Source organism: Notothenia coriiceps, unplaced genomic scaffold (genome assembly GCF_000735185.1).
Source record: "Notothenia coriiceps isolate Sejong01 unplaced genomic scaffold, NC01 NC01_scaffold00018996, whole genome shotgun sequence".
NCBI classification, from domain to species: Eukaryota; Metazoa; Chordata; class Actinopteri; order Perciformes; family Nototheniidae; genus Notothenia; species Notothenia coriiceps.
In genome coordinates, this window is record NW_011351697.1 from 842,404 (window position 1) to 853,945 (window position 11,542).

At 39.3% G+C, this 11,542-nt stretch overlaps 3 protein-coding genes across 5 annotated transcripts in view; 1 reads left to right on the plus strand and 2 right to left on the minus strand.

Annotated features, from left to right (window-relative positions):
* The window catches only part of cp (ceruloplasmin), a 737,508-nt gene that overhangs the window by 718,468 nt on the left and 7,498 nt on the right, over window positions 1-11,542 (minus strand). The gene's annotated exons all lie outside the window — the stretch shown is intronic.
* Window positions 1-11,542, plus strand: part of LOC104951371 (anoctamin-4) — a 255,164-nt gene that overhangs the window by 184,130 nt on the left and 59,492 nt on the right. The window lies entirely within an intron of this gene.
* On the minus strand, window positions 2,672-10,323 carry ears2 (glutamyl-tRNA synthetase 2, mitochondrial). The gene is made up of 9 exons (XM_010778052.1): window positions 10,081-10,323; window positions 8,505-8,660; window positions 6,901-7,090; window positions 6,348-6,498; window positions 5,463-5,784; window positions 4,267-4,375; window positions 4,031-4,181; window positions 3,300-3,430; window positions 2,672-2,843 (listed from the first exon to the last, which is right to left on the minus strand). Exons 1-9 carry the CDS (start codon window positions 10,193-10,195, stop codon window positions 2,672-2,674), a joined length of 1,497 nt encoding a protein of 498 aa, XP_010776354.1. The 5' UTR covers window positions 10,196-10,323.

The following is an 11,542-nucleotide window of genomic DNA, read 5'->3' on the forward strand; positions in this document are numbered from 1 at the left end:
GTGAAAGACCAGCCATCACAGTGTCCTGCCGCTACGCAGGACAGCGAGCTCAGCAACGATCCCGCCGAGTGTGTGCTGTAGTTAGAGGAAGTCGACGGATTGGTCATAACGTAAACGGCCTCGTGGACTACGTAACGGCATTTGGACCAATCTGCGAGCCGAATTACGTAACTCACTATACCCGAAATACGTCATATACCCCCAAGAAGTAAACAATGGAGAAAAGAGAAATCTCCAACTGAGTGCGTTCTGGAGAATGCATAAGACAGTTCTTTTCTAGTAGTTATGGAGTTATACTCCTACAGGGTGTATTTGAGGTTGTGGACTCTGCAGAACCGTTTACATGCAGAAAAAACCTCATAAACACAAGGAGGAAACGGGTATAACGGAAAGCATGACATGGTGGTACCTTTAAACTGCATTAAAGTGTGGCCTTAGCCTTGTTTCTGAAGGGTCGTTAATATAGAGTGGGAATTCTAAGGCCAACTAGAACCAAACAACCAAACTACACAAAACACACCCCAGAATGGACCCGATTTAGTTCTTGCTCCAAAAAGACGCACTGGAAACAACCGCAAAGACTTCAGGAACGGCAAGTAGCAACGTAACGGCACATTACCAGCAAGCGGCGGTAAGTGTGAAGGAATTCGTCATAATCAAAAGAGACAACCGGAAGAACAGAACTGCTGATATTATATATAACAAAACAAGTACATAATACCCAGCGTCTAAAATCGCGTTCCGTTTTCACGATCTCGTTCCATCACTATGACTGTTATCACACAAGATTAAAATAACGAAAACATGTTTAAATAGAAAGTATCAATAAGAAAACAAAATGAAAATATAGTCCTCTGGTGTGTCCTTCTCACTTCCGTTTCAGCTTCTCATGCCACTGCATTCACTAAGATCTTGAAAACAGCCCCAATCAAGAGTGATTTTTCTTTTTGGGCCAGTGCCAGACATCTAATCTGACGGCCGAAAATCTGTCCCGGTGTGGTCCGCGGGCCTTTAAGTTGAGGGATTGTGTCTTTTGTTTCTCAATGACCATTCACTGTCTTTCTCCTTGGTAGTTAAAGGCAGATTGTTATTTTACTAGAATTTGTTTGAGTTACCTCCTTTAAATCTATAAAACTGGGTTCAGAGAGCAAAACCATTATATATTATTGACTAGAAAAACTACGTATAAATAGAACAAACATAACTCACAAAACCACATGATACATAATTCTACAAAAAAGAGGAGGATGTCGCCAGTATTACTTTAGAAGTACTCGATATTATACAATCACCAACTTATTCGAAGACCAATCAGCGGGAGGAAAGTTCCATTGTTAGAAAGCCTACTTTTATTCTGTCGATTCAGGAAGTTTGAGAAGGATTTGAATCAATTCACAAACAACGACGCTGCGTGAGTGAAGCTCTTGGGTTAAAAGAAGTTGAGGAATTCAAACTAACTGCCTCTGCGAATTAGTGTTAGATTTTGTCCAGACTATTTTTTTATTTGTTGAATCGTAGTTAGGTCCTTGTGTCAAATATTTCTTTTTAGTTTTTAGTCTTGTCCCTTTCATCCATGTTTATGTTAGTCTAATTGTTTAGTGACTTCTGGCTTTAGTACATTATTTTATCAAAGAAAACTAACTAGTTTTTGTCTACTTTTTGATAGAAACTGGTTTGACTTGAGTCTTTTTGCTCAGATTTATCACATTCAGATCAAACTAGTCTATGCCAAAACGCAATAGTTTGTCATTTTAGTCAAAATTATATCACAATAAGATCGTATCATTAGCCATTATTTGATGAAAACCACGAGGTTAATAGATGAAGAAAGGTGCTATGCTTGCAAGGAGTATCTGGTCAGGTTGTGGTTGTGTTTTACCGCGTGTTATGGCCTTACATTGCTCCCTTCCTTGGATAAAACTAATGCAGTGTTGTTTTTTCCGAACGTGCCGCCTATGGTAGTCGAAAATGGGCCCAATATTCGCAGGTGGTTATCGTTTCTTTCTCCCCAGTGCTCAGTTGGTCGGTCTGTGGTAAAATGAGCTATTTTGTCTGTGTGTGTTCAGTCATTTTGACGGACATGAATCGTAAGATTTGCCGTCAGGTATATCCATTTATTACTTCGTACACGTCGTCTGTACAGAATCGTCAATGACCTAGCGCGCTATACGGGGGGGGACAGATTCGGATTACGGCGGACCACTGCTCCCCGACTGTGCCCTGTTGAGATCCGATGCTTCCTGACCGTTCATTGAGTGTGCCGCTGCCCGGCATTCAAATACCGTAGCCGGGCGCAGCACAGACACACACAGCTGACTGCCCAGCGCAGCACCGGAAATGGAAACCGCTGGGAGAAAAAGGACATCAGATGAACCGTTATCTTTTGATAATATTTGTTCTCCTCCTTCTTTGTCAACGAAATAAAAAAGAGATTTTAGCAACAGTTTTTATTTAGAAAACTACATTTCGTCTCGTCACTTTTCGTCAACGGATATTTGCATGTTGATTTCGCTACAGTTATTGTTTACTGACGTCAGTGCCATCTCTTCATCGTCTCGTCTTAGTCATGGGAAAAAAGGTAGTTGACGAGCATATTTCGTCATAGCTTTAGTCTATGGAATTAACACTACTGCTAATCCAATGTCAGGTAGAACACCCTGTGATGTTTGTATTACAGTTTATAAACGACCATGGTGCCTTCGGGTACCTGCAGACCGCTGAGAGCCAGGCGCAGAAGCTTCATCACTTCTCCGTACTTGATGCCTTTCGTTTGCTTCACCAGAGTCTTCAGATCTTTACTGAGTCGATCCACCGTGAGCTCCTCGCCGCACTCTGCTATCAACCTGCAACACACACACACACACACACACACACACACACACACACACACACACACACACACACACACACACACACACACACACACACTCCTGTAGTTATCATCTAAATCTAATCTTGGGTTATAAACTTTCTGAAGCCACATGAGGTCATGTGAGTTTCTGACTGTCTTTTGGTTCCAATTGAAAAATGATGATTTATTAAACAATAAACTCCAGTAAAACTTTCCAGAAAAAACAAGCTATTAATCCAAAATCCAAATATAATAATGTGCAAAAATACTTAAAACAATGTACCAAATAATGTGATCTAATATATAATATCATATATAAGCACTAAATAATGTGGTTGTAAAACTGTAGGCCTTTCACCATCTAACCCAAAATCACAGTTACACGTATAGTATTTGAGTATTTCCACCACATCTAAACATGCAGTTGGAGACTTTAAATTCGACATACTTGAGCACTAGAGCAGCGATGTGTTGAGCCTCTGCAGTGATCGCTGCCACCTGCTGGCTGGAGACAGACGGACGAACCCACAGGTAAGAGTAGGCGGGACCGACAAGCTCCTTCAGAGAGGAGATGTGACCCTGCAGAGAGGAAGAGGACGGCTTCAGTTTGAGTGGAGACACACGTGTGGAGCAGTGTTAAGACATAAGAGCAGAGGCCACATCGAGAGTCCCTTAGGAGAAGACAAAGGGTCAAAACAAAATAGAAATGTTATCGAGTTAGTAATTCTGAAAACATGGATCACTTTTTTGCATCAATACAGTTTCATCATGCTTACTATATTAACAATCTTTCAGCGTCTAGCGCAGGGGTGTCAAACTAAATGTCATTGCGGGCCACATCAGCATTATGGTTGCACTCAAAGGGCCGGTTGTAACTTTAAGACTATACAAGTATACATATATAAATATATTAAAGAATTTATTATATTACATTATTGGCTCTGCATTAGATTATTATCAGTTTTGGTAATAACTTCATAAACAACTACGTCTGAAAGCAGAATTCTTGGGCAAATAATTGAAAGCAAATATTCAACAATTACACAATTGTCTATTATATTCTTTGCAAGCTCTTGCGGGCCACATAAAATGAGGTCGTGGGCTGTGTGTTCAAATATATCATTTGAACACACAGCAACATGGTATGAATACCAATGTGTAAAGTCTGCTGTTAGTTACCTTACGAAGGTGCAGCACCCGTCTGATGTAATCCTCCTGCAGGACTTCCTCCTGCATCTCTTCTCCACACACCTGCTGGATCTGTGCCTGCAGACCTTTAATCAGCGTCGCACACTGCTCCTCATCTTCTATGTGGTGCTGCAGGTGAATTCTGCCACAACCACACAGATGACTTTCTTTATAGGAACAGAAATACAGCACAAGATAGACGGACAGAGACACAGACTCAGACTCACCTGTTGAACTCTGGGAGTTTCTCCAGGTCTAAGAGCGCAGAATGTGTCGTGATCTTTGAAGGATTAAACTCGGCGATCAACTCATCTATCCTCCGCCCAATTCCAATGGCTGTAAAGAGAGTTCAATCATTAAGAAGAATGCAATCGACTAGGACTAAGGGATATGGAAAGGTATAACTATTGCAAATACTTTGGCTGATATTGCAACTGCGATATTATTCACGATATTGGAGGAGGGGGGAATAATTTTGCATCATTGAAGGATATATTTAAAATGATCATGGTGTGGTTTCTTTTAAGAGGATCAGAACCAACGAAATATATTTGATTAAATCTGTATTAAAAATAATATGCATTACATTAATGCACAGTATGCTCTTTTAACAATTTACACATTTCTGCTCCACACTACCTCTCTTTAAATCTGCACACCTCTCCACTTTGAACATAGTATTTGTCCTTTTCTATTTTACTGTACTCAGTTTCTTACATATTTATATTTTTATAATATTGTCTTTATTTTTTACATTAGTGTTTAAAATATATTTAAAACATTTTTTTACGATAGTCACTTTTTTTTCTCTTTTTATTTATTCATTTTAAAAACAACGTATTCTTCTTTCTGTGTCTTTGTATGCACCATTTACACCAAAGGAAATTCTTCTTGAACTTAATTGGTGATAAAACCGATTCTGATTCTGATAAGACTTGTAGGCGAGGAAATCTCTGCAGCATCACAATACTTTAGTCAGAATATGATATACACATATTTTGCCGGTAAAAAATATTGCACGTCCTTCCATTTGAATATTGCATTAGCCCATAATTGATTTTGATTTAATTTTGAATAAATGTGCAACACTATAATCAAAAGTATTTTTTTCTCCCCCTTACTTGCAAATGACAGTTTCACAATTTTATTTTAAATCCAATATATGTTTTACTTGAACCTTGACCATTAAAATAGAAAATAAAGGAAAAGCATTGAAGAGTTGAACTTAGGCAGCAGCACTTGGTCTGGCTGGTTTAAAGGGAATATGTCAGCCCTTTTCTTGCTGTCCTTAGTTTGAAGCGTTTTGGTTTATAGCCTTTATTGTACATTGGTTTGTATAAAAGCATCAGCTGGATGAAATGTAATGTAACTGATGCATGCGGTCCCTCTTCATCCCCTCTCTGATAACCCCTCCTTCACTCACTGTTGAACCCCGAGCCGCAGCTGGTGGTGATGTCCAGCAGAGCCTCGGGCAGTACTCCGTCCCTCTGGAAGCTTTGGAGGAAAATGTCCCCCTGCCTCTTGGACAGTTTGCTGCCGTTTTTGTTCAACAGGAGCGGCAGATGTCCGAAGGTGGGCGGCTGCCAGTCGAGGGCTCGGTACATGAGGAGGTGTTTGGAGGTGGAGATGAGCCACTCGGACCCCCGCAGCACGTGGCTGATCCTCATGTAGTGATCGTCTACGATGTTAGCCAGGTGATAGGTGGGAAAACCGTCTGCTTTCATCACCACAGGGTCTCCCTCCACCTGGGAAAAGACAACATGGGGTATGAAAGCATAATGAAGCATTTTAAATGTTATGGTTATCTTTCACAATAGTGCTGCTCCAATTTCAATTCATATTTTTTGACAGTCATTTGTTAAATACTTATTATTTTGTATTTGTGTACATTTATTTCTTGCACACATTTTTTGATTCAATAATAGTTTTCACAATATATATTTTGGGCAATAAACCTGATTTTGAATGACAGCTATACGATGTTTTCAGGGGGGTTTTGTAGCAACAAAAGCATCTGTTAGGTCTCTCTGCCTCTATTGAAATGTTTAAATTGTTTTTATTTGACATTGATAGCTACTATTTTAGGTTTTCAAGAGACACTATGAATATCTGTCATTATAATTCATGATTTTGTAGGCCTGGAGGAAATAAAAACATCCTCCAACAAACATACATTTTCAATATTTGAGATGTGGAAGTCAAATGAAATGTGTGGAAAAGGAGAATTGTCGGTCATTACATCTGAAATGATGTGTGACTTTTTCCTACAATATTCATTTGTAACTCCACTAAACACTGCAGATCTGACCTGGGCCACCTCGTGATGACTCCGCCCACAGATCAGATCCTGAAAATGCTCGACACCTTCTTCCAGACGAAACCGGATCACACGTGGAGCTCCTTGATCCAGCTTCTCCTGGACCTGCTCAGCCCGGAGGTGCCGACACCGGTTATCATACCTGAGTGGGAAAAAGACACAGCTGCTGTAAATCTGAGAAAAACACCCTGAAGTCTGGCTGAAATATGATAACATGTTAATAAGATAAGATGGAACTTTATTTATCTCCGTGGGGAAATTCAATAAAGATAAAATTGAATAAAAATAAAAATAATAATTTAAAATAAAGCGATAAAGTAACTGTTAAAAAAATATCACTCGTCACCGGCTTGAGCTTCAATAATCAGGATACATGTATTTATTATCCTTGCAAGAATGGAAGTAGTCATCACATACAGAGCATTTGGTACGACTAGTTCCTGAACAGTGTAATGGAAGTAGTCATCACATCACATATAACAGTAACTGTTGAAACAAGATATCACAGTAAAACGTAAATCATGTGAGCATCAATGTTATCCACCTGGGTGTCTGTCCGTTCCTTAAAGCCTCTTTTTTGAGCAGGTCGAGTCTCTGAGAGCTGCAGAAACAGTAGTAGGCGTGTTTGCTCTCGATCAGCTGTTCTGCGGTCTGACGGTAGAGCTCCAGCCTCTGGGACTGCAGGTACGGACCCACCGGCCCCCCCCGACGAGGACTCTCATCTGGAGGGACGCCTGGAGGGGAGAGGGGGCTTAGTTACAATTCAAAGAACAACCGTGGGGATATACAGTCGTTTTCCTCATCTCACATTTAGAAAATGAATGATGTCACTAATAGAGCGGAGCAGGGACGACGTATTTTTGTAGGCCGACCCGGAAGTAAGCTGCGCATGGGTTCCCTCGACAAAAAAGCAACGGGATTTATTTTCTTATTTTTCTGATCTCCATAGGATTATTCCAAAATCCTATGGAGATCAGAAAAATAAGATCTGTGGAAAACAAACCTGTTTGATAAATGCACGTTTTGTTCAGCCGGATAATCTCCACATGTCTACCCTACTTATATATTTTTTTATAACTAGATTTATGATCGATAGATTTAAAAGAATGGTACAATATTCCAAAATCCTCTGGAGAAATCCCGTTGCTTTTTTGTCAAGGGAACCCATGCGCAGCTTACTTCCGGGTCGGCCTACAAAAATACGTCATCCCTGCACCACTCTATTAACAGCTTGTATAAAATGTACTTATGTTATTCAAAACAACATTTTGTTGTTAAACAAAGTTTTGTTTGACCTGTGTGCTGATACTATAGACCCATTGACTCAAAAACAGTATACATCTCAGTGTTTCCCATACATTGATTTATTTGTGGCCAATTAAATATAATGTCGTTTTTTTTTTGTGGTCTATGGATAGTGAGGTGGGCTGATGATCGGAAGGTTGTGAGTTCAAATCCCGCCTGGAACACCAATACTAGTGTGCCTTTGAGTAAGGCACTTACATTCTGCTAAATGCCTAAATTGTAAATGATATTTTTGGGAGAATAAACCCTAAAGATCCCCAACTCCGGTGTGTCTCACTCATTAACAACGAAACACAAAGCAACAAGAACGTTGTCTACAGTAGCCATGAACTTGCATGTATTTTCTTATTTGAGGGAGGGGTGGATACGTGGGCCACCCAAACTTTTCTTGCCGGGAGGGGGTGCGAATAGAACAAATAGAATCAAATTCTGTGGGAAACACTGCATCTCATGACTATAGTCCAGAGTATATATTTTCCTTAAATATCAATCAAAAGTTTAATTATTGTTAAGAACAGTTGTCCTTGTCATATTGTACTTTAGTTAGAGCCTTTTATTTTGTATCCGTAAATAAAAAATTGAAATCAATGCATATTTTATTCCATTCTATTTCAATGTAAATACTGCTTTATTTTAACTATATTTGTTCTCCACCTGTGTTTTTTAAATGTTTGCACCACGACATCAAGTCAAATTCCTCGTACGTGTCAACCTACCTGGTAATAAACCCGTTTCTGATTCTGATTCAATGTTTTCCCTGCAGTATTGGATATCTATACTTTGTAAGGTGTTGTATCAAGTTCATAAGTTCCAGTTTCCTGACACCATCCCAGAGTTTCCTACCGGCCCACTCCAGCATGTCCTCGATGGACTCGGCCGCTCCGGGCACCAGCCGGCTCTGATCCGTGTCCTCCAGGCGCAGGACGAACGAGCCTCCATACTTCTTTGCAAAGATGTAATTATAGAGAGCCGTTCGGAGGCCGCCGAGGTGAAGGAAACCTGCAGCAGAGAGAAATATATTGTTATATTTAATATCTGCAATTGAGTTTCTAATATCCCTATGTTGATCTTTTGTATTTAAAATATTCACTTAAAAGGACACCTATTATACTGTATTACAATATATTATAGGTCTCAGATATATCCAGAACATGTCTCTGATTGGCTGAAACACCAAACTGATCATTCCAGCATCCCATAATCCCCTCTGTTTCAGCCCTGTTTCAAAGGTGCTGATTCTCTGTCTGTTACTTTAGATGAAAATAAGGAGCCCCTCCCCACGCCCCTCTGGGAGAGATTTGGTTAAAAAGAACACAATGGTGCTCTAGGAGGAGATTCAGATGATAAGGTGTGTGTGGNGGGGGGGGGGGGGGGTTAGGGTTAGGGTTACCTTGGTTGGTGATTGGCTAATGGTTACACAAGCCAAAAAATCGTTATAACATCATAAAGTGGCCAAAATCTGATCAGCTCATTTTCAGACAGGTTTTTATATAACTGGATCAGGACGAAACGAGAGAGAATCTTTTTTCCTGAAGCTTTCAGAATCTCTTTACACAGCGGGGACACATGTTGATGTAGAAGAGACATGAAGAAGTGGATTTTGCATAATAAATGACCTTTAAAATAGAAGAAGCACCCAAATCGAACAAAATAGAGGTGTGTTGTGTCCAGTGTAGTAATAATATCTGGTATGGATTGGTAAGTCAATGGGTCACATGAACTCGAAGCTATTGAAAGAAATCAAGTATTTTTGATTAAAAAAAATGCAGATTTTTCATTCAAATACTATTCATATCGAAGAGAAAAAGCACTAAAATCCAATAAAAAAGAGGTGTGTCCTATGTCTCCAGTGTAATAATACAGTGTTGCATTGATTTTGAGTCCTGAGGTCACATGACATGAAAGCTATTTGAAAAACTGAAATTATTTCCTGTTAAAATACTTAAAATGTAAATCAATGACACATCAGTAATAAGAAACAGGCTTACCACAACAAGCAACATTAATTAGATTATTGTGAGAAGGATTTCACTTATATGAGCAAGTAAGCAAGGGTGTATTGAAAGTTAACATTGTTTTTCTTCGGTTATTGAAACAGTAATGTATTGATAGTCCCTAAGCAAAAACGTGGTTAAAATCAAGGGTTCAGAAGAGAGCTAACCTCTGACTGTCTGTGAAACTGAGAAAGATGTCTGGAGTGCCAAATATCCAACCTCAAACTAACTTGGTTTATTATTTATCAGAAGTCCAAAATGAAACGAAGGTAAGTTTGACTGGTCTTTGATGTATGTATGTATGTTTGTATGTTTAGAGGTAAAGATAGAGAGTTGACAGACACATTGCGCACACTTTCTAGATATCCCTCTGGATAACCTTACAGGAAAGTTTAGCAATAATGCATTTAGGTTGATGATCTTACCTGTGGGACTGGGTGCAAACCTGACTCTGACGTCCCCCTGCACCGTGGAGCAGCCTCTCGTAAACAGAGTGTTTCTGACCGCAGTCACACATCGGAAACATCTCCGAGTCAACATATTAGCGTGTTAACCAACCTGCATTGTTTTGGACGATAGTGCGATAATGGTATAAAGCGTTATTATCCTAAAAAGTGTCCCTCACATGTGATGAAAGACGTTTGTTTGGGTCAAGTCATTTTCTTCTTCATCGAAAAACGAACCGGAAGTAGACCACGGCAATCACTGCCATCCAGTGGAGGACCGCGGAATGTCTTCTTCTACTACTTCAGAGAAACTCCTCTACTGTAACTTCACTCATAAAACAAATGTGTTTCTTTTTGTTTTAATGCAATATTTAAGGACAGCATTTTCTTGTAAGACATACATCAAGGAACATGGCGTTATTCCGTCTGCCGGCCACAAATATTTTGCACATTTTGGAGTCTGCCAGGGGCGTAATGAAGTGAAGTGCATTTACTCAACTGTAAGTACGATTTGGGGGAACTTGCACTTTGCTTAAGTAGTTCTATTCTCTGCTGGTTTATGCTTCTACTCCACTACAATTTGGAAGCCTTTTTACTCAACTACATTTACTTGACCAACATTAGTTAGGCCACTAGTTACTTTCCAGATAAGGACTATTTAGCTAATACAACATATAAATAAACTACATGAACTACTATGTAATTATAGGTCAATATATCCAGTTACTATATAAAGTAATGAAATTATCTCCACCTTTACCAGCAGTGAGGAACACATTAATGCATGAATGTCCGAAGCGGGACATTATGCAGGGGTGGGGTTTTTCCTTTTTTGGAAGTTTTTCCTTATACGATGTGAGGGTCTAAGGACAGAGGTTGTCATACTGATATTCTGTACAAACAGTGAAGTCCACTGAGACAAATGTAAAAAAATTTGATATTGGGCTATATAAATAAACATTCATTCATTGATTGATTGATTGATTGATTGATTGATTGATTGATTGATTGATTGATTGATTGATTGATTGATGCACAATAGTACTTTTCAATGCCAATACTTTTGTACTTGTATTCTCAAGTAAGATCCTGAATGCAGGACTTATTTTTACACTGTAGTATTTTTCTACTTTTACTTAAGGAACAAATCTGAGTACTTCTTCCACCTCTGGAGTCTGCAGACAAGACAATGAAAAATATGTCCGGAAGAATCAGGCTTAAAAAAACAATAAGAAAAATCTACAATAAAACAACAGGTAATACATTTGTATACATCCACGAGATCTGGATTAAGGGCTTTATGCATTTGCCTAACTTGGTCCTTCATTTAAAAACATTTTCAGGTGACGTTGTGCAGTCCTAAAGGAGACCGGGTGGTGAAGACGGATGACTGTCATGCGTGCCACAGATTTACGGTAAGTTAAACAAGATAACTGAACCT